Source organism: Camelus ferus, chromosome 12, assembly GCF_009834535.1.
Source record: "Camelus ferus isolate YT-003-E chromosome 12, BCGSAC_Cfer_1.0, whole genome shotgun sequence".
NCBI lineage: Eukaryota > Metazoa > Chordata > Mammalia > Artiodactyla > Camelidae > Camelus > Camelus ferus.
The window spans coordinates 56,985,372-57,009,738 of NC_045707.1; the positions used below are offsets into that span (position 1 = coordinate 56,985,372).

Consider the following 24,367-nt stretch of genomic DNA (forward strand, 5'->3'; position numbering starts at 1 on the left):
AAAATAATCTGACAGAGGCAAAAGTTTGAAGAACAAAACTTGGAAGACTACCTTGGGAATGTAATGGGTTTGGAAGTGCCTAGAAGTAGTGAGTCAGGCTCTCAGAAGCTTAATGAGCTATCAGGAAACACAAAGAAGGGTCAAGGCAAGGCAATAAGCCAGAGAGCGAGGATCACACAGTTGCCAGAATTTTAGTTGAAGTACTCTAGCTTTCTGAGTCACCTGCCATTCTTTTATCTTCTTCCAGATACTTTTGCCACGGGAATATTAAACAGCGTGTAGTACTAGGAACACAAAGAGATCATGTTCTTCTGTCTACCTGAAAAGTTGTCTCCTACTGTCCCCCTGGTAAACTGTTAGTTATTTTGCAAATTCGCACTTAGATATTGCATGCACTGTGTTGCCTTCCATGGTCCCTGCTATATTTGCAAGGACGCTTTTAGTTGCAAGTGACAGAAAACCAACCCAAGCCAAGTTGACCACAAAAGGGAAATTTTTGGCTCATTTTACTGAAATGCCAGGGATAGAGCTGATTTAAGAATGGCTAAAATCAGCAAGAAAGTGAGTCATCAGGGCTCCATCTTTTCCACCTGCTTTCTTCCCAAGGAGGAACTGATGGCAAACCTACCCTGATTATATCCTACCATCTTACCTTCCATAGTAGAAAGAGACTCTTCCCCATACCTCTGCCAGAAATATCTGTCAAGGAATGTTCTGATTGCCCTGGCTTGGATCAGGTGCCCGCCCTTTTGCCATGAGCTTTGGACTCTGACTGACAGTCTGTCTAGCATTAGCAAAGGGAAGGAAAATTCCCCAGTGAAAATGTAAGATATTGTCACCAAAAAGAATATGAAGGAATGCTGGGCATTTAAAAACAAATGTCAACAAATATTTGACAAATCATGATTGATCAGTTAAAATAATCATTAAAGTTTCTCTTGACCAGAGATCCATGGGCCTTCAGTGGATTGATATGCTGAAAGTATGCAAAATTCTGCCTATATGGTAATCTCTCCAGGGAGGAGTCCATAGTTTAATGTACAAAAGATTACGAGGTTGGAGGGTAGCATTACTTGGAAAGGAAGTGCTTTCCCCTCATGCCCACCCACCCTTAACTTCCCCTGGCTTAATAGAGCCCAAATGCAAAGCCATGTGAGACAATGTGACAGAGTATAAAGCATAAAGCAAGGGACTTTGATTCCTTAGTACTCATTAAATTTTCTTTATCTCAGTTTAATCACTTGTTAAATGTGGATCATATGACCTAATTTGCAGAGTAAAATAGCTTAGCACAGTGCTTGGCATATAGTGGATTTCCAGTACCTTCCTGCAGTTATGTAACAACTAGGTAAGCAACAGAGACTCCCCAGAAGGAATCCTCCCACCCACCATGCCATCCTATTTGTAGTAGATCACGCTGTTTAGCAGTGAGGGGTCCAGTCCTACTTTGGTATTCCAGACAAGTCTCTTGAGCCCTGCCTTTGACAGCGTTCTCTGTCAGTGAGAGCCCAGAGAATGTTTTAACGCCATCAGCTTCTTTTCATTCCACTTGCTGTTTGCAAACTACTTCTCAAGCCAGCTGAGAGAATTTCCTAAAGAGGCCTGTGCTACCTTCAGCTTCAGATTCCTAGGTGACCTTCTCTGCCCCTTTGTACACACTGAAGAGCAGGCCCAACCCCCAAAGTTGCATTCGCAGGAGAGAACCTCTCACTTCCCAGTGTGAAAGGAAGCTTATTAACACTTAGAATTAAATCAGAAGCTAAAGCTTTGCTTTCATAACTACCCATGGTAATTTGTTATTGGGCAAAAATAGAACAGAATAAAATCATATAATAATGATAGAGAATATAGAGTTTTCTGCATCCATTCTCCTATTTCAGAAATCTAATTTGCAGGACTGATTTTTTGTAAAGAGTAGAGTTTGCATGTTAGTGGCTGAAAAGTTTGTTTTTCTTGGAATTGTCATGTATGTCAACGAATGCCTGCATGTCAATACTTCATGAAAAACTTGAAGTTTGTAGTACTTTAACGTAGTGGCACAACTATATATTTGCATAAGGTATTTTCCATATGATTTCTTGTTTTGATTTTTTTTAAGGGCATTAATTCATCCTTTCACTGAGTCATTCAGTGAACCCTCATAGATGGCCTGCTTTATTTTAGGTACTAGAATGTATTTAATATTTATCAAATTATTAAGCAAATGGAAGTTATTCTGTAAACTGAGAGTTAAATTTGATTCTTAAATATCTTCTAAAAAGATCTCTCTTCACTTCTAAGTAAGTTAAATAATGAAAGAAAACGCATAGAATTTTTAAATTTATTGTTACCTTTGTCTTAACATACTTGTTAAGTCATAGATGTTTTCTTAGTGGAATCAGCATATACTACTTCAGTTTTTTAAAATTCATAATAAAAATTTTGATGTATTGAAGGTAAAATCTCATTGCTTAATGTAAGAGATAGATGTTAAAAATGTCATATGAAAAGGATATATCAGGGGCTATTTCGTTCTTGTTCCTTTGATGTAATTCATTTCTACACTAACATGAGAGGAATGTCTCTGCACTCTAAATCTTTATCTTTTGTTGCTTCTGAATGGAGTGGGTTTTCAATCTTTGTTTTTCCATATCCATTTATTATTTAATTCAACATTTTGTATTGAATCCCTGCACATAATAATATGATGTGCTGCTTCGTATGAAACTGTTGTTTTCAATAAGGTATTCCTTTGAAAATTAGTTTCCCATGAGATCTCCTTAGGACTTCTGCTAGGTACGTAAGCAAGCAAAGTAAGTAAATAGAGGAATAAAATAGTAGATTGTAATGAATAACATACACACAAAAATAAATACAGATTATTATAGTAAGTACAATGACAAGGTACGTTTGTTTTCTCTGAGGAGTGTGATTTTTTTCAGTTGATTGTTTTAAAAACTGGGATTGCGTCAGTGGTGGTCTGAACTGGAGAAGACTGTTTCAGGCAGGAAGGTCGTCGAGTTCCTCAGCTCTGGGTGAGAAAGAGCCAGGTCTATTTGAGGGATAGAAAGAAGGCCATTGTGGCTGAAGGGTTCTTGTAGGCGGTACAGACCTTGTTAAGTTTAAATTTGCACTAAATAAGTTGGGAAAACACAAAGCTGCTTTAGAAAGCTGAGGAGTAAAACAATATAACTTAAGTTTAAAAGACGGATCTGACTGCTTTGTGGATAATAGACTGTAGATGGACACGAATAGGAATAAGGGGACCAATTATTTGGGATTGCATTGCTGCAAGAGTTCTCCATTATGTGGCGATCCGCCCTTAGATAGTGATACATCGTGTGTTTGAATGCTGGAGGTCATATGCGAGATCACTTCTCATGAACACATCGTTGTCATCTGGGCACACAGGTGTGGCAGGCAGCAGGACAAACAATCTCTTGATTTCTTACATATATTGTGATTATTTGTCTGTGTGACATGTTGGTCTCATAATTTCAACATATAAGTTTAATGTGATTCAATATTTATTATGTACTAAATACTATGGACATTGATTTCCCCTAGAACCAATACTGACTCAGTATCTGAGTTGACAATGTAATGAAACTTGCCAAGAGACAATTTATGGCATTAACGTAATGCAATATAAAATATTTTCAAAACAATATGTGTAAATAGCAAACATACTTTATTTTATATTTTTAAAAAATTTTATTGACATGTAGTTGATTTACAATGTTAGTTTCAGGTGTACAGCAAAGTGATTCAGTTATACATATACATACATATATATGTATTTTTTCTTTTCAGATTCTTTTCCATTATGTTATTACAAGAAATTGAATATAGTTTCCTGTGCTATACAGTAGGTCCTTGTTGTAGCAAATATATTTTACAACACCATTTAAAATACTAGAATGCTATTTTCCACTCTGTATATTATTAAGATTACTTAAACTACACTATCTGATAATCTATTTCTTAGTTTAAAGTATCATGTCTATAAAATTGAGCTAAAACTTTGCTAGAATTAATTACTTTCTGAGAATTTTTTTTGTAAATTAACTATATTTGGACTAGAAAGCCAAGATAATGACCATTAAAATAATGACCATGAGACCAATTTAATTCTAAGTGTTCATGATAGTGGCACAAAATGATTTAATTCCAGTATTTGTATTTGCCCTGTTTTAAATTGTAGATGTGCTGTCTCTTAGGGTAAGTTAATGTGCTCATACTGAGTCTTCAGTCTTCAATCTTTTCATTTGTTTCTTTTACACTTTGAAAATTCAGACCAATATAAATTTTATTACATTTCAAAAGTTAATTTAAAAAGTTAAAAAGATAGATACATTTTCCAACTAGAGAATATTTTCTTAAGTAAATTTCACATTCCTATAAATATGATAAATATTGTTCAAAATGCTAACTTAGATTTAAAAACATTTTTTTGAAATAATTGAGTAAAGTTTAGTGTTTGTTTTAATGATTATTTGTTTGTATTCATTAGTTCCTAACTACATTCAAGTAAACTCAAATTTTTAATACCTTACGCTCTATTTTAGATTTTAAAGGCATAGCGCTTTTATTTTGCAGATTGTTGCCTTGCGTGAACAAAATGTTCATATACAAAGAAAAATGGCATCAAGTGAGGGGTCCACAGAGTCAGAACATCTTGAAGGGATGGAACCTGGCCAGAAGGTCCATGAAAAGGTATGACACATATGACATGCTCTTACATGGAAATGTTTACTTACTGTATATCATTTGACAGGAATATGAAATATGAAATCCATGTAATAAACATTTTTTGTTATTTTTTCACTTGTTGGCCAAAAATGCATCATGATTTCCCATATCATTAATTGCTCCTAATTTTATTCTCCTAAAAATAATATATGTGTATGTTTATGCACATATATATTTGCATTTCTCATTACTTTTTAACTTGATTCTCTTAGAAAGAATATAATTATATATCCATTGGAAATGTCTATAATTGAGCAAACATATCTATGTAGATACATTAATAATATATATCTAGGGTTGTTTAAAGTACAATAATAATAACTTTGATTTGTGAGTGGTATTATGTATAATTGGTGACTAATCTGTGACTTATCACTGCAAAAGTGTTTTGATAATCTCTTATTTGACTTAGTACTTTCCATGTGTTTGGGAAAACCCCCGCAGTACTCTTGCTAATGAGAAATTACATAGTAAAATATCTGAAGTCATGGGACTTTTATTATAGTTTTTTAAAAAAAGAATTGATTCTCTTTTAGAGGGGGGCTTAGGTCCAGGTCAAGGAAACCAGAAATCTGTTTGGCCCTTTTCTGTACTAAACTGCTTATTCCCAGCACAAGACAAGGAAGGTCAGTTGCTGGTAGATAGTTCTGGAATCAGATTAAGATTACAGAGGCATTTGCACATTCTGTGCATGAGGCTTAGACAATCTCCTGGATATTTGCCTTTAACAAGTTATATCTTTGGATGACTGAGCTCCTTAATCATCAAGACTGCATGAATCAGGTTGCTAAGTTGGTGTCATTGTGAATATCAATAATTTTTAAAACAAAGGGATTAGGAGCAAGTGACTGGACCACAAAACAAATAGCACTAGACTTCTTATAGAAAATAAATTGAGCACTTCCTCATTTATCCATTTTGAAATAAATGGAGGGGCTTCTTATGTTTCTTCTTTCAAATATAAAAGCAAAAGAAGGTCAATATATATTATAGAATATATTCTAATATATATTTATTTATATGACATTTCTTTGCCTGACATATCTTTTGTTTCCAGCTTTAATGAGATATAATTTGACATATGAGATTGTGTAAGGTGTACAATGTGATGATTTGGTATACATATATATTGTGAAATGATTACCACAATAAGGTTAGTTAACACATTCATCACCTTGTGTTTGTTTGTGTGTGTGTGTTGTGGCAAGAACATTAAAGATTTACTCTCTTAGCAACTTTCTGGTATACAGTATGGTTAACTATAGTCACCATGTGTACATTAAATCCCCAGAACTTATTCATCTTCTAACTTCTGACATTTCTTGACAAAAGATGAAACAAATCCTAATTATTATTTTTATCATCCTTACATAAATACTGCTAAATTATATACATGAACATTATAAACCATCTTTTCAAAATTATTCGCTCTAACATGATTATTTTAAAGTATATCAATACTACTGAATAGCAAGTGTTATAGGATTGTAATTTAAATCTTAACACTTAATTTTTTTTATTAAGAACTGTTTAAAAGGTATATTCAAGCAAAGAAAAGGAGAAAATCATTTTGAGGAGTGTCTATGTAATGAAGATTATCAGTGTAGAATGACTGTAGTATTAATGCATACATTGCAAAGTGTTTTTTGAGGAGAAAAACACAAAACTATTGTTAAATACTATGGAACTGTCAGAAAGTGACTTGTAAATCCTAGTCACAAGGATTACCCTTTGTTTAGGGCAGTAAAGTTACTTAAATTACATAGTCAGGGTAGGTTATTTGCCAACAGGAGATGATTTACATCAGCAGCTTGAAAACTCTGTTGACAAAATAGTTGATAAAAATAGTCTCATAAAAGCACACTCTGAAATAGGCCTATTACTCATAGAAGAGTTGTGTAATTATTACAAACATTTTAAAAACAAAAAATTGAAAAGAAAAAATAGGCTTAACTGAAATAAGTTTGTTTCTATGTGCTATATATTTTATCAGTTGTTCTAGAAGAACATAAATAGTCATAGGATAATACAGATTTTCAGAAACTGAATTTTACCTCATTAAAAGTTCAGGACTAGGATCAGTAACTTTCTTCCTGTTGCTTTCTAGAGGGGAGCTGACTCATGAAATTTTCTTCGTAAACATGCTGGTCTTGTAAAAGAGATTATAGTAATCCTTACTCATATATTTTGCTCTTCCAATTATTTTTTCCAACTGCAGATGTTTAGTAAGTGATTTGAATAAGCAGAATGTTAGACAGTGGTAGAGATTCAGAAGACAGTCCCTGTAATAAATTTGTTAAGAAACTAGGGTGAGAAATAATCTACCCAATTTAATATTGCAAAACATGATGAGTAAAGTAGTGACAAAAATGATGCTAGAGTTTGAAGGTGAGACAGATACATTAATTGTTTGGAGGTGTCAGAGAGGCAACATGGAATGGTAATTTGTTTAAAGTCAGTAGACCTGGATTTGAATCCTGTCTCTGCTGGTTACTAGCTGTATGTCCTTATGTTATAACCTCCCTGAGCATCAGTTACAGGTAAATAGTCATGCCTAACTCACAGCTTCCTTGTAAAGAGTAGAAACACTGACTATGAATGACAAAATTCTTGACACACTGATTATGAGCAATAAATAGTGTGGTTATAATAATTATTAATACTGTGTTCTCATGGTCATTCATTTCTCAATAAATATTTAGTGGTGACCTTATTGAAGGCCCCAGGAAATTGGTCCCATTCTAGGTGGCAGGATGAACAAGGTGGATGAGGGCATAGGCAGTAAGCACACGCACATACAAGGGAGTGAAAGTGATGGATGGGCAGGTGCAAGGTGGGTGAGGAGGACTCTGAACTTGGGTACTCTGAATGAACCGAGCTGGTGCTTCCCTTTTCAAAAGTGTTGCTTTTGTTAGTCTCTCCTCTTAGAATTTGACATTGCTTTGTGACTGTTCTTTAAATTAAAAAGAAATGCAGCATAATAATTGAGCAACAGTAATATGTTAATGTACAAGCTGAATAAATACAAAATTAGAAATAGATTTTTGTTTGCATTTTTCCAGTTCTTGAATTCCTGCCAGATAGGCAAAAGGGTTATGGCCAAAAACATGTAAAACTAAATGAAGAAATGAAACTAAATTAATCATGTAAAACTAAGTGGCAAGAATAATTCTCAGATCAGAAAATCTGGTAATTAAGTGTCTCATGCTTGCATTGTAGGATTCTGTGCAGGAAGGACATTGAGCTGAAGTGTTGTATAAAAGATGAAATATGGGATGTGCCTTTACCAGAATTAAGGGTTCTATGAATTTTTAGGAATATAATGCTATATTTTAGGCTGAACCAACAATAACAGAAATGGGGACCTAGAAAAGTTTATCTATGTGAGCAATATGATCGTCAGTGATGACAAAAGGATTTTATTTCCTCATGCTATTGTGTCATATTATGAAATACCATAATATGCAGGTTCTGCATAGTCTCATACAAACCTGTTAGCTGTACTTTTAAATGTTGGATTTATGAACACACCACATTTCTATTTAAAAATACTAATAAACATAATTTATCACAAATGCCATTCTTTTAAAGATCTCTGCTACGTTTTAGCTGAAAGTCCTCATCCATAGGGATGTTCCAGTGTGTTAACTGTATTTTGCCCATTTTTGTATGCCTTCCTCACTACATGTCAACTACTGCCATAACTATACATCCAGAAATTCATTTTTTCTTAATTATGGCTAATTGTACATATTATTGATTAAGCCCCAATTTTTCCTCTAAATCAAAGATAATTATAATTTGAATTTATTTACATCTGAATAGCCCTAACAGGATAGTTTCTTCTATGCATTGATCCCATGTATAATGATCTAATTCCTCATAATAACATGATAATAAAAGGTATGCTTTTCTTTTATTCTTCAATTGAATTTTCAAGCAATGAAGCCAGACAGGAGAATCGGGTTTATGAATTTGCCCTTTTGGGGTTGGCACATCTCCCAGGAAAGGGAAGGTCCAAGTATAGCCCTAGCTATATGGGGCTGGAGTGGCCTAGAGGTCTACAGTGGGCTGGAAAAGGGCCCAGAAGGGGCAAGGTTAAGCTGTTTCATGGGTCATCCATATGTGCATGAAGCTAGCCCATGCCAGTTTAATAGGAGTTGAGTTAAAGAGTAAGATTATGACCAAAAGGCATCTTCTATACGCAATGGCAAAAATAAGAAATAAAAATTTCCTGGTGTATGGGGTCTCCCTAAGTTCAAAACAAATCTCTCTCTGAATGTAGTGACTTGGTTTCTATGCTTTGGCTATAGCTTTAATAGATGGGAAATGAAAGTGGAATTGGCTCCTCTATCTTTAATAACAGATTTAACATCTTTTATATCATTAGCCCAGATTTGAGGGAAGCAGAGTAAACACATCTTTGCTGAACTAGGTTAGTTTCAGACTCTAAAAGGCTGATTGATTCAAAAGAGTATGACAGAAAGTTTGTTTATCTCTGTCCTATTGGCATAATTTAAGTGTCTATTTTGTGCCAAGGGCTCTGACTTCTTTTAGGGATTTAGACAAAAACAAGTACTTTTCTTTCCCTTTATATTGATCTGTCTGATCTTTAAGCCAATCCTGGAGAATTTTTAAGTCTGTCATTTAGATATTCTGCAAATGACCTAATTTTATTTTTCTCTTTGGTACAGTTTATCCATCTTAATATTTCTCATGAAGCACTAGTTCCCAGGAGTTAATGGGAGTTTTACAGAATCCATGCCTCCCAAAAAAAGGATTTCCAGGATGAGAATATTAAGATATGCTATACAATTTTGAACTGGCAACTTTACTGTAGTAAACTTGTGTTGATGTCTTCAGCAATCATCTAGTCAAGTGTTCTTCTCCAGCAATTTTTATTATGTTCTTTGTCATCAATTTTTTTTCCTTATCTATCTCATTCCTTTAACATTCAAAGTTCTTCCAACTTAAAAGACGTCCTCTCTTGCTCCTACTTCTACAATTAGCTATTGCCCTATTTTCTACTCCTCTTTGCAGCAAAACTCTTCAAAAGGGTTGTTTACTCACTGTCCCCAGTTGCTTTCTTTGCATTCTTTGTAAACCCATCCCAGGAAGGTCTTTGCTCCACCACTCCCCAGGAACCTCTCCTGTTACCATCTTCACTCACTGTCGCTAAATATAATGGCCAGTTCTCAGCCCTTCTTGAGTTGATGTCGTAGTTGATCACTCTTTCCTCCTCAATTCACTTTCAGTTTTCACTTGTAATTCAGGAAACCACCTTCTCTCTCTTTTTTTTTTTTCTCTTATCTCACCAGTGGCTCTGTATCAGGGTCCTTTCTTGGATCATATTCTTCTTCCTGACTTCCTTTTTTAGGCATTAGATATTTACTTCATGTCCAATGAGATTATTTTATCCTGAGAGTTACATTAAATTTGCTTTAAACCCATATTACCATCCCATGGAAATTCCTCTCCAAGATTTCTCCAAATTCCAGGAAATTTATATTCTCATGGTCAGAACTTAATCCAATTTATTTCTTTCTCTCTTTCTTTCTTTCTTTCTTTCTTTCTTCCTTTCTTCCTTTCTTCCTTTCTTCCTTTCTTCCTTTCTTCCTTTCTCCCTTTCTTTCTCTTTCTTTCTTTCTTTCTTTCTTTCTTTCTTTCTTCCTTCCTTCCTTCCTTCCTTCCTTCCTTCCTTCCTTTCTTTCTTCCTTTCTTTCTCTCTTTCTTTCTTTCTTTCATCTATCTATGTATCTAAAAATATAGATGACTTACAATATCAGCTTCAGATGTACACATAGTGATTCAATATTTTTATAGTTTACACTCCATTTAGAGTTCTTATAAAATATTATCTATATTCTCTGTCTTCTTCCTGATTTCTTAATGTTGGAGTGACCCAGGACTCAGTCCTTCATTTTTCTCAGTGATTTCAGTCTCATAGCTTTAATACTCTCCATAAGCTAATGCTTTATCTCTAATTCAAACCCTACAACCAAGCACATCTATCTAACTGCCTATTGAACATCTCCATTTGTATTTCCAAAAGACATTGAACCTTAAAATGTCAGAAACTTACTCCTCCCAAACTCACTGCATCTTCTCTATCTCAGATGATGGAAACCTCACCTTTCTTGTTGCTCAATCTAAAGAATTTGGAGCTATCCTCAAGTCTTTCCTATGTCTCACACCCCACATTAAACTGTAAAGAAATTCTATTTGCTCTACTTTCAAAATGTATCCAGAATCTGACCACTTCTTACCACCTCCAGTAAGCACTCAGGTCTAAACCACTATCATCTCTCACCTAGATTATTGTAATCACATACTACCAAGTCTCTGCCTTTCTCATGAGCCTTTACTGTCTATTTTTAACATAGCATGAATCAGAATGATGTTTTATAACATAAATCTGAACATGTCAATCATATGCTCAAAACTCTGCAAATGTTTCCCATTTACACAAGGCTCTACATGATTTGGCTTTCCTTATCTTCTGACTTTATCTACAACTCCACACTAGCCACACTGGTCTCCTGTTGACATTGGACTTTGTCTTCCCTCTGCCTAGGACACCCTCCTTCCAAATATCTGCATGGCTATCTCTGTTACTACCATCAAGCCTTTGTTAAAATACCATTAAAATATTTTAATGTAGAGTATAGTTCATTTATTTATAATATCTATAATTTATTTTCTGTCACCTCAGCTAAATTCCATGAGGGTTAAAAATCTCTGTTTGATTCCTGATGAGATTTAGGTGCCTGGAACAGCTCCTGGCACATGGTAAGTGGCTACTAAGTATATGTAAAATAAATAAATAAGTGAATACCACATTATTTTGACTATTATAACTTTAAATCTTGATTCTTAGAGCTCAATTATAATATCAGCTTTTGAAGCCCAGTTTAAAACTCTTGATATTTTCATTGGAATTACTTAAGTAATAAATTAATTTGGGGAGAGTAGCCACCTCTATGATATATTGCCTTACCATCTATAATATGGTTTGAGTCTCCATTTACTTGCGTATTGCTTTATGTTCTTCAATAAAACTGTTTAATTATTCACATAGAGGTCTTTCAGATTGTTAGATTTATTTCTAGGCACTTATAGTTTTGTTGCTGTTGTGATTGTTATTTCTTTTTCATTTTTCTAATAAATTAATAGTGGCATATAAAGATGTGATAGACTTTCCAGTACTAGTATGGCAGCCAGCAAACTTGCTGACCTGTTAGTAGTTCCAAGAACTGTGCCGTTGGACTTCTCTAAGTAGTTAAACAAATAAGGAGTTTTATTCTCTCTTCTTTTCTTCCTTCTCAATTTTTATTTTATTTCTTATATATTGGTTCAATACAATGTTGAATAGCATGGGTCAGAATGCCTTACCTTTATAGTCTTCAAAGTATCACTTTTGAAAATAAGTAGCTCCTCAAAATCAAGTGCCATCCATGGACCCTTGCAATAACCCACTGACATACAGACTAAATGAAACCATTCTATACCAATCACTGACCTAGTTTTGAAGTTCCACCAGCAGTAGTGTCATTCCCTAACAGAGTGTTTTCCCTTTTCCTAGTTGTACCCAATTGAGGCTTAGTTTTACACTTAAGTTCCCAAAGGCATCAAGATGATTGAGCCAGGAAGCTCTTTCCAGACTCAGCCACGCAACAAGCTGGAACCACTGCTGACACTGGATAGTGGACTCAGGTCTTAGTCACTACTCTTACTTCTCTTATGATAGGTTCTCCTCATGAGCTCTTGGAGATCTTTCTGATCCAGTCAATTGTCTTAGTCTGTAGGAGAATTTGGAATAATATTGAACTTCACAATTGAAAGGAAAGCAATTGGAAGTCTCATTTTCCCCCTCTCTCCTGAAGGTTCATGGTAATTATGCAAATTGCACCCTCATCTCATTTCAAGACACTAAAGAAGAGACAATTTGTAAAGGTCCCATTAAATATTCTTTCTCTGGGGTCAGGGAGTATATACTTTTCTTATATTTACATATCTAAAAGAATTGCTTAGTAATTCTTCTAGCTAAAAAGATCTTCTTATATGCTCCTTTTTTTTCCAGTGCTACTTCTTTATTTCTATATCTGAACAAAGAAACATTTGAAGAACTTCAACTGAAAATAAAAAACAAAAGCAAACAAAAATACTCCTTATACACACTTCATCTCCTTCTATTTTCTAACTATACAGATCATTTAAGAACCTTACAAATGAATGTTTTTCCACATTAATTATTAAATATATTTCTTTCATGTTGTAATATGGGAAATAGCTTTTTACATTTCTGAATGTTACTAACATTGATTATGAGAACATTGACTAGAAATTTCTCATGTTTCATCTAGCTTTAAGACACTATAAAATGAAGTATATTTCTATCAAGACACACATCAGATATAGTGAATGATACGTATTCTAGTTTAAAATGAGAATATTGGCATTTCAGAATAACAGACTCCTTGATGAAAGTATTATTTGAAAATTGGGTGGATATTTTTAAATGGCTTAGAATTTCTGTGAAAATAATAAATCTATTTATACTTATTAACAAAACAGTATTGATTAATTAAACTAAAAAACTGACAAGTAAAGTTCTGTTGCTAGACGTTTTAATTAAATAAAATTATCAGGAATTTACTGTGTTATGATGAATTTGCAAATCTTGATGTTGAACAATAAAATTATTAATGGAAAAGTAACTATAAGAAATCATCTGGTCTAGGATTTATGATTTAGATGTGGAAAATATGAGGAGTTGTCAAAAATGTACAAATCAAGTACCGAAATATGTTTAAGTATAGAAATATGGCAGTTTAAATTATTAGACAGCCATGGTGACTATAGTTAAAAGTATTGTACTATATTTTTGAAAATTTCTAAGAGGGTAGATCGCAAATATTCTCAGTACTAAATAAAAATGGTAACTATGTGAGGTGTTGGGTAGGTTAATCTTATTGTGGTGTATATATATGTATATCTATATATCGCTATATATATATCAAATCATCACATTGTACACTTTAAAATTACACAATGTTATATGTCAATTATATCTCAATAAATCTGGGGAAAATTATCAGCTGCCAAGTATTATAGCTCTTAGAAAAAGGAAAGATTGAGATCAACCAAATATTCATTCTGTATGGGTAGCACCCATCTAACTGTAAAAACTTAAAATTAACACAGTTCCTAAACTGTCTGGAATAGCATGTAAAGAAATGTCTATCCAAGGGGGAAATCAATTATTAAGTTATCTTAATATAACAATTTAAATGCCCTCTATTCTGTACACTCAAGAGGCATTATTTTACGACTTTAAAGAAATGTGAAAAGTTATTCATTATTATGTTTAATAAACTGCTATTCTCTGGTAGAAGAGCAATATGTGACCACAAATATATGTTCCAAACAAGTAATAACCATTAAGGGACCATAAAATGCAGACTGAAAATGACCACATTAGTAATTTGTATTGTTGTTTTTTCAAACCTGTCATAGTATCCTCTAATACGTGCTGAAACAAGAAGTAGAGTGGAAGATATTAATGGCGAGGTCATTTTGCCAAAAAGTATAAAATACAAAGAGAGATTTATTTCCATTTTTAACCTGGGATAGTATAGAAAAACATGTTTAAATTCTTGGCTGCTTCTCATGAGAAAAGTCACCATGACTGTGACATGGTGAGACTTCTGGGGTTTTATTTATTCCACTTGGTCTTCATGTAGGCTGTGTATTTTTGACCATATTATTTATGTTAATGTATATTGAATGTGCATAGGTAAAGCAAACATGCTTTTCTAATAGATTACCACTGCTCTGCTCATAGAATCGTCCTCTGGTTCACATCTCACCCAGAGTAAAAGTCAAAAGTTCTACAGTGATCTCAAGAACCCATATCATCTGCCCATCTATATCCATCCCATTCTCTTGCTGTAGCTTATTCCATTCTAGCTGCACTAGGTCCTCTTGAAAATCCTAAACCAATTTGTGCCTCCCAACCTTTGATCATTCCAACTGGAACAACACTTTACTAACAGAAAGGAGAAGAGAGGCAGCAAGATCAGCATCTGTAGCATGTGCAAGTTGCCCATGGCCAGGGGGTTGGTCCCTCCTGATAGTCGAGGTAGGACAATGGACTACACGCATCCCTCTCAGGCTGCAACCTGCTCCCTTCCCATAGTGGGGCAGATAAACTGGTGGAGCTGGCCAGGTGATGTATAGCACATGCAATACAAGGAAGGTCACTGCATGCCTAGAACAGAGGATAGATTTATCCTATAAGGAAAAAGAGTCTGGGGCCAAGTTATAGCTTGACATGAAGCTTTCATGGAAGGGAGTATTCCAGACTCAGGGCACTGATTGAACAATCCCGGAGAAGATAGACAGATTGCATGAAGACTTCTTCCCCAATAGGTAGCAAATAGGAGAGAATGAAATGGGTTATATTTAGATCTATTGCAAAGGTAAAGCAAACACATTTTCCTGATAGACTCAGTGAGAGATGGGGGATAAAGAAAGGATTTGATGATAACTCCAAACTTTTCCGCCTGGGAAGCATGTGGAAAGATGGTGTTTTTACCAATTGAATTGAGGAAGGGGCACAGGAATTTGTTTCTGAATTTTAGTTTGGTTGGAATGTTTTGATATTTAAGTAGGAAAAATGAGTAGCAGTTGAATATGCAAGAATATACAGGTTAAGCTTTAAGCCTGGAATAGAAAGAAAATTTTAAGAATACATATTTTAGTGGATGAGACAGACAACAAACATAATATATGTTACATGGAAGGAATAAAAGACCTCTCTGATAAAGTGACATTTGAAGAGATCCTTAAAGAGACATTCTTGGTCACCTTTGATGATCCTCCCCTCTTACTCCATCGTGGTCCCCTCCAGTGTTATAATTTTTAATATAAAATATCCATGCACTGACTACTCCTGACTGAAGACTCATGCAACAGCCTATGAGACATCTTCACTTTGACATCTTGACAAGTTATCTCAAACTTTGTTTCCAAAACCCAGTACTTGATTTTACCCCATCCTAATCCCAAATCTGTTTCTCCTAAAGATTCCCCCATTTCAATAAATAGCAACACTATTCTTCTAATTGATGGCCAAAAACCTTAAAGTCATTCTTGAGTCCATGCTTTTGGTCACATGTCACATCTAATCCATTGAAAGAATATGGCCAGTTCTCACAACATTCACTGCCAATACCCTAGTCCTAGCCAGCATTATCATCCACCTGGATTATTACAAAAACCTCTGTAATTCATCTCTTTAATTTCATTCTTGATCCCTACAGTCTGTTTTTCACAAGAAAGCAGAGGGATCCTTTGAAAATGTGAGATCATGCCACTCCTCTGCTCAGCACCTTCATAAGGTCCCCATCTCACCCAGAGTAAAAGCCAAAGTCCTATAGTGATCTCAAGAACCCACCTTATCTCAAGAATCTATGCCATCCTCCCATCCACACCCACTCTCATCTTGCTGTAGCCTAGTCAATTCTAGCTACATGGTCCTTTTGAAAATTCTGTATCTATTTGTGTCTCCCAACCTTTGATTTTTTCTGTTCCCTCTGTCAGATAAGCACATAATTTATGCTCTCATTCTGGGTCGTGGTGCAGACCATAATTAATTCCCTTCTATAAGCTTGACCCAAATATTGCATGTAACAATTTTCATTGTCTATCTAAAATTCAGATTTAACTCAGGATTCTGTATTTCATCTGGCCACTCCATCTGTAGGGAAATGGGAAGGAGAATGGATGCTGAGCAGGCAAGCGTAAATTGTTCACTACAGGTGGTTAAGAAGGGCTTTACATAAATCACCAGGATCGTGAGATTAACAGTTTGCCAGCAAATGTTTACATGTTACTTCCCTGTTCAAAAACCTTTGATGACTCTCTGTCATTCTATTTAATACACAAAGTTCATTCTATTTCCTATGAAAACCTAAGGACATCTTAATGTATGCTGGCCTTCCCTTTCAAGTCTCATATCCTCCCATTTCTCCACAGCACGTGTCTTCTGCTGTGTGCACAGGATGACTCATAATGCCCCTGCAGAGAATGCCTCCCTGCCTTTGCTCATGTAGCTTCCCCTTCCTGGAATAATTGCCCTCTCTCTTACTTCACTTGAAATATAATTATCTATTTTTAAAGGACCAACTCAAAGAGTATCACAAAAAATATCTTCTTTCTGCTCCCATAATGCAAATATATAAGCAAAAAATAACTCTGTGGTGATATTTCATTGCAGTGCGTAATTGTTGCTTATTTCTGTGCCACTTCTCTACTTGATGGAAATTTTCTTAATGTCAGCATTATATCATCATATTAAAAAATTCTAAAACCTAATACCTTCCATTTGGCACATAGTAGGTGCTCAATAAGTATTTGTTGATTAAATAAAATTATATGTTTAAAAAGTTTTACCATCTGAGCCTTTATTACATTTGAAAACTAACAATTTAAGTGTATCCAGCTACAATTTAGAAGAAACAAAATGAAAGTCTTTTGTCTTAGGAAAATAATTTCTTGGTACAATACTAAAAGCACATAAAGGAAAAAATGATACATTGGACTTCATTAAAATTAAAAACACTTACATTTGAAACAGCACCATCAAGAAAGTAAAAAGATAACTGACAAACTGGAAAGAATTTTTCTTAAGTCTATAGCTGACAAAGGACTTGTATCATATATATATGGAATTCTCATAACTCAATAATAAAAGACAAACAACTCAATTAGTAAATGGGAAAATACTTCGGACATTTCGCAAGAGGAGATACACAAATAGCTAACAGGAACATGAAAAGATGCTCAACGTTGTTAGTCTCTAGGAACTGCAAATCAAAACCACAAGGAGATACTATTTCATACCCATAAGAATAACTATAATGAGTAAAGATAGTAACAAGTTTTGGTGAGGATATAGGAAATTGGAACTGTCATGATGACTGGTGGGAATGTAAAATGGTGTAACCACTTTGGGAAATATTTCTTCAAAATATTAAACATAGAATTACATGATCCAGAAATCCTGCTCCCAAGACTCTACCCACAAGAACTGAAAGCATATGTCCACACAAAGACTTGTACACAAATGTTCAGAGGAGCATTATTCATAGTATTCAGAAAGTGGAAACAATCTAAATGTCTACTAACTGGTGAATATGTAAATAAAATGTAGTATATCCACATGATAAAATATTATTCAGCAGTAACAGATATGAAATACTGGTAACATGCTACAACATGAATGACTCTCAAAAACAAAAATGTTCAGTGAATAAAGCCAGTCACAAAAGACTATTCTGTGATTTCATTTTTGTGAAAGGTACATGATATGCAAACCTATACTGAAGGAAAGTAGATTTGTGGTTGCCTAGGGCTAGGGGTTGGGGGTCTGCTGTAAGTAATTGTTAATGGGCATGAGGTTTTTATTAAGGATGGTGAGGATTTTCTCAAGTTAGATTATGTTGATAGTTACACAGCTCTTTACTAAACACCATTGACATTCACACTTTAAATGCGTGAACTTTATGGCATGTAAATTAGATCTCGATAAAGCTATTTAAAATAAGCATTGGGTTTTCCTTTAATTCATTCATCTACCAGTTAGATTAAAATGCCATAATTTATTTTAAAGACATATCAAAATAGTAATGATTTGGAACAAAAGTTATATATTCTTTTTTTGAGATATAGATCACAAGTTTAATATGACTGTTCTACTCTGAAATTATGAAAACATACTAAGCTCACCACAAAATGTATTTACAGTGATTTAAGTGGATGAAATATTACACATTTTTAAACATAAAATATTAATATATACTTCAGAAAAAAATGAGAGTTCATAATTTTCCATGGATAGTCCTAAATTCCAAAGTAGCATAAAGATTATGCAGTATAGTACACATCAATTATGTAACGGTATTGAAGAGGTTAACATTCTGAAAGTGTTCTATTTTAGTTGTCTCATTACTGTTTATATTTACTTAAATTTCTCTTACCTTGAGCCCATTAAAAATATGCAATTTTTAGACTAGATTTTAATGGACCTCAGGTGCACAAAATTAGAATAATCATTTTTCTAATTAGAAAATGAACATCATTCAGTTGCACTGAACAAATATTTGTAGAATTCATATATGTGTATGTATACATATGTATGTATATTCACATATCTATACACACACTACGTTCTTGGTACTTGTCTATATCATACAGCATATGTTATTTTATCTTATTGATTTATATGTTCCAATTAAAAGTAATATGGTAAAGGGACTGAGTTGGAACTTCAAAATTCTGCATTTTAATTCAAATCAACTTCATGGAAATTCCCTAAGTTTAAGTTTCTCTGAAGTTCTTAAGGATTCAAATGTTACATGTAATTTTTCAATCACATAAAACATTTTTCAAAGCAAACATTTATTTTCTAATGATTATTGTAGTTTCTAAAACTTTGCCATTTTTAGTTGACTAGAGAAAATTCTCAATGTGAGGAGGTAGAAGCTCTATTAAAGCTTACGCTTCCTTTGTTACACATGAGTGGTATACAGAGTTAGAAGGTATTTGCTATTATTACAGAAACCCTGTAATATCATTCTTCAGTTATCCCAAACTTGGACATAATTGATTGGCAGTTGGCTCTAGCCTTTCTCCCTAAACCAGTTCTCAGTTGCTGTCTAATGAATATAAATTGACTTTTCTCAATTCAATGTACAGATAATTGTGTCGTATATAAAGATCACTATCAATGTTTTTGAGATTTATGTCCACAAAAACTGTCCAAAATGTTGTTTCCTTATTAGCTTCACAGTAATACTGCTCTGAGTTGTATGTGGTATTGCTCGTCCCAGCGGAGAGGAGTAACTTTGCAAGGGCAGTTCTCTTCCACTAAGAGTGATTCCCAGGCCAGTTCTCGGCTCTGATCCCTCAGCAAGCGGCCATCCCAGCAGCTAGAGGAATCAAGACACTGAAGGAGGATCTGATCAACCAATCTCTGGATCCTCTCCAACATTTGCACCTATTTGTAATACTTCTTTTACTATGTAATTAGAAGCTTATCACCTGCAATACAAAAATTCAGTAGTATCTTCAAAGTATTAGGTCTGCAGATCCAACTGATATCTCAAGATACTATCTCAAGATTGACTCTCATGTAATTTTGATTTGCCCAGTTGTTTCTCCACATGTTAGGTGACTGGATTTATCAACACCCCTTGCCATTAGTTTGCGTTCCCATTCTCTCTGTTTTATCTTTCTCATTGCTTTTGTGGTGCTTTCTATTCTCCCCCTTTTCTTCTACAGTCAGTTCTGTCTAATATGACATTTGTGTTCCTAAAAATACTGAGTTATGCAAAACCGCATAATAAAAAACACAGAGCTCATGGGGGGAAAGGTGTTGAGGCACAACACTACAAACTTTATCACTTACTTAAAAAAGAGATATGTCTGAGGGTCTGTTTCTGTTTTGTACATGAGTTATTAGTGTCCTCCTTTTTTTCTTTTCTAAAATTCCACATATGAGTGATATCATATAATATTTTTCTTTCTCTTTCTGGCTTACTTCACTTAGAATGACGATCTCTAGGTCCGTCCATGTTGCTGCAAATGGCATTATTTTATTCTTTTTTACAGCTGAATAGTATTCCATTGTATAAATATACCTCAACTTCTTTATGCAGTCATCTGTCAGTGGACAGTTAGGTTGTTTCTGTGTCTTGGCTATTGTATATAGTGCTGACATAGTAAACAATCTTATGATTACCAGGAGAAGGGGAGTGGGAAGGGATAAATTTGGGAGTTTGAAATTTGCAAATTTTAGCCATTATATATAACAATAGATAAAAAAACAAATTTCTTCTGTATAGCACAGATAACTATATTCAATATATTTTAATAACCTTTAATAAAAAATGAAAATGAATATATGTATGTATATATATGACTGGGACATTGTGCTGTACACCATGAATTGACACATTGTAACTGACTATACTTCAATTTTTTAAAAAAGATAGAAAACTAATAAAATGATTGCACAGTTTTACACATGTTGAATGGTTAAGAATTACATAAATGCTAATATAAATTCAACTCTTTACCTTTAAAAAGATCTGGACTTTGCTTATGGAAGTGGGTGTCAGAAGGATTATAGCTGTGAGTTATTGTGGAGTGGTGGAAAGAGGAGTATCTGAAATCAGGCAGGTGGTACAACACAGAAATGGGTGAGTTGACTCAGAGCTCTCCATGAAATGTGAAACTGGCATTAGATGTTTGAGAAGTGTGCATATGTGCATTTTGTATATTCCTACATTGCTTGATTCAGCTAGGTCCAGTTTTCTGTGTTCAGTGGCTGATTCTCAGGAATGAAATCATACACAAGAAAACACAAAAGTTAAATTATGTTCAAATTATTTCTTAATGTATCAATCATGTTTCAAATTCATGTTTTCCAAACAAGCATCCTAATAAAATTGACTGTACTTTTGTTTTTTGCTTTTTCTCTATAGTTTCCTGTTTCTCCCTGATTGTGATCTTTTTCTCTTAGCATCTGTTTCTCCCTAGTTGCTGCACTGTCTTCACTGCAAAACTTCTCCAGTTCACCTAGGCTGTAGTGCATCCTTCTGAAGACATGGGTCACTCTGGTTTCTAGGCAGCCCTTTCAAAGAGAAAAATCAATCTCAAATTATTTAAACTCTTTTAGCCTCCCTCCTCTGGATTGTGTGCACTCATGACTTTTATGTTGATAGCAATATAGAAATCGAGACTTTTCTATGCTATACCTTTGTACTAGCTGGGTCAGATTCACAGCAGGAATAACCTTCTTTAAAAGAAAAGTGCTGTGTAAGATTTTTTGCTGAGTATCATTGAAAATGAGACTTGCAAATACACAAAGGATCTTGAACAAAAATCGAAAATACTATATAGTTTGTGGGCCCTTATTTAGTAATAATATGCTGTATTACATAAATACAGTATTATTTCTTTATAATAAATTATATATATATAATTGATAAAAAATAGTTGCCACTTATTGAATGTTTAGGATACACCCATGTTTTCTGCTAAACTGTGTATAATGTACATACAGTAGCTTCCACTTCAAATGCATCTATTAGCCTATTTGAAAATTACGGATCTACCTATATGTTTTAATATCAATTAGGAGTTTTCTCAGAAACTTAGTTTTCCTCTAAGGCGAGTTCTCTTAGAAGTTTCATTTCTCAGTGTGAAATCTTTTTCTGTCTCATTTCTTTAAGTTCATGAATTGTAAAGATGAAGAAAGTTCTAAGTGCCATTTCTTTTTCTTTTCCTGCAGCGTTTGTCCAATGGTTCTATAGACTCCACTGATGATACAAGTCAAATAGTTGAGCTACAAGAATTGCTTGAAAAACAAAACTATGAAATGGCCCAAATGAAAGAACGTTTAGCAGCCCTTTCTTCCCGCGTGGGAGAGGTGGAGCAGGAAGCAGAGACAGCAAGGAAGGATCTCATTAAAACCGAAGAAATGAACACTAAGTATCAAAGGGACATTAGGGAGGTAAGTGATTCGTAACACTTTCAGTCTTTGCTTCCTGAATTCTGCCTCTGAGATGCTTTTGCTATAATTTCCCCTAATGGCACATACTCTTCAGATTTTCTCAAAAGATCATATTTGGGATGCATTATATTAGTCATGAAACTTGTTCGCTAAGGCAAAAATAGTTTCCTTCATCACCTCTTTAAATATGTATGCAAAGAAAATGTTGGTACCGAGTCTTAGATGTAATAAAATCTACAGTTTTTAATGAATCTTTAATATTTTTAAACTGTTAATTTTAAATAACCTTAGATTATTTGGGTATGAGTAATGAATTGCTATACTCTTAGCATATGGGAATACTCAAAGACATAACTTAAAATTTTTCCCTCTTATTTTGATTTTGTGTTTATGAATGTGAACGTATATCTGTGAAAGTGGGAACCTTTATATATTCAGTTCTTGCTAAACTTAACATCACTTCACCTGTTTGAAAACAGGGTACTTAGAAGTTATTACAAAAGTTACAAGGAGATGTTTTATTCATAACATTTCTGAATCATCTTACCAGCTAAGGTGAAAAGTTTCAAGTCTTTTCACTTTATCACTCTATTTAATTAAAAAGAAAATTATCTATATTTATGAAAATTATATTTTGTGACTTTTCACCTGTTTCATTTTTACATGTTCTTTTAAATCATATTTTTATTTTTTATCTTGTGTACATCATTAACTAGTTATTGGATTTGACTCTATGTATCCAATTCTTCGTATTCTCCCTTGAGCCCATTTTATCATACTTTTGCCTCCACAATCCCATCAAAACTGTTCTTATCCAAGGCATTAGTGACCTCCAGGTTGCTAAATCCCAAGTGTTATTTCTCAGCCCTTTGAAGCCCTTTGATCTAATTACCATCCCGGGTGTACTTCTTTATTTGGCTAATAGCACAATAAAGACACTCTCCTAACGTTCCTCCGTTTTTGTTTGCTACCCTCATCTCAGGCTCCTTCACTGGCTTTTCTTCCCCTCCTCAACTTTGGAGTGCCTTCCCTCCTCAATCTACATTAACTCCACTGGTAAAGTCATGCCATTCCATGTTTATGATTCCCAATTTCTATATCCAGCTTATCCTTCTCTCCTGATTTCCAGATGCCTGTGTCTACATCTCTAATAGGTATCTCAAAATTAACATCCTCAAGAATAATTTCCTGATATTCCCCTCAAAAGCCAGACTTAACTCACAGCCTTACATACCTCAGCTGATGGCAACTCGTTATTGGCGCTCAGACCAGAAACCTTGGGACTGTCCTTGGTGCCTCTCTTTCACACACACTGCTTTTGATTCATCCATAAATCTATGACTTCCAACTTCAAAATATATCCATCATATGACCTCTTCTCACAATCTTTATGGCTCTTCGGTATTCCACACAACTATCATCTCTCATAGGATTATTATAACAATCTGTATTCAACGCAGATGTCTGTGTAAGCTGTTACAGTGTAAGTCAGCTCAAGTCACTTTCTCCTTAAAACTTAAGTGGCGACCTGTTCTACTCACGGTAAAATCAAAGTCCTTGCCATAGTCTACAGCCACGTATGATCCCCACTGCCACCCTCTGACCTCTTTGTGCTCATCTGCTACTCTTTTGTTTTAGCCCACTCTGTTCACTTACTGTGGCCTCTTAAGCCGGACCTATTTTGTTGCATTTTCTTTTTCTTCTGACTTTTGCTCAAATGTTGCCTGCTCCATGTTCCCTAACCATGGCATTTACACACAGGCACTCTCCCTCTTCTTTCTTTTTTTTTAATCTCACAGTAATTGCAACCATCTGACACAATATGTACTTAACTGACATACTTTTTAGTTGTATACCTCCCTCTCCACTGTGCATAAAAAGTCATAAGAGCTGAGATATTTTGTTTTGTCTCATTTTGTTCATTACTCTGTTTTGATCCCCTACACAACTATTGAGCATATAATAGGTACTCAAAACCCTTTGTTGAAAGAATGGATATTTATGGACTTGGATGAAATGAGAACATGTACCCAAACAAAGCCTGCTATCTCAGAA

The 24,367-nt window shown here is 34.4% G+C and overlaps 1 protein-coding gene across 2 annotated transcripts in view; it reads left to right on the plus strand.

The window, feature by feature from the left end:
* PPFIA2 (PTPRF interacting protein alpha 2) overlaps window positions 1–24,367 on the plus strand; it is a 389,252-nt gene that overhangs the window by 265,984 nt on the left and 98,901 nt on the right. For both annotated transcript variants that reach the window (XM_006189282.3, XM_032493818.1), the window contains exons 7-8: window positions 4,579–4,695; window positions 22,091–22,312. In XM_006189282.3, the coding sequence (XP_006189344.1) occupies window positions 4,579–4,695; window positions 22,091–22,312 (339 nt within the window). The remainder of the gene's footprint in view (window positions 1–4,578; window positions 4,696–22,090; window positions 22,313–24,367) is intronic.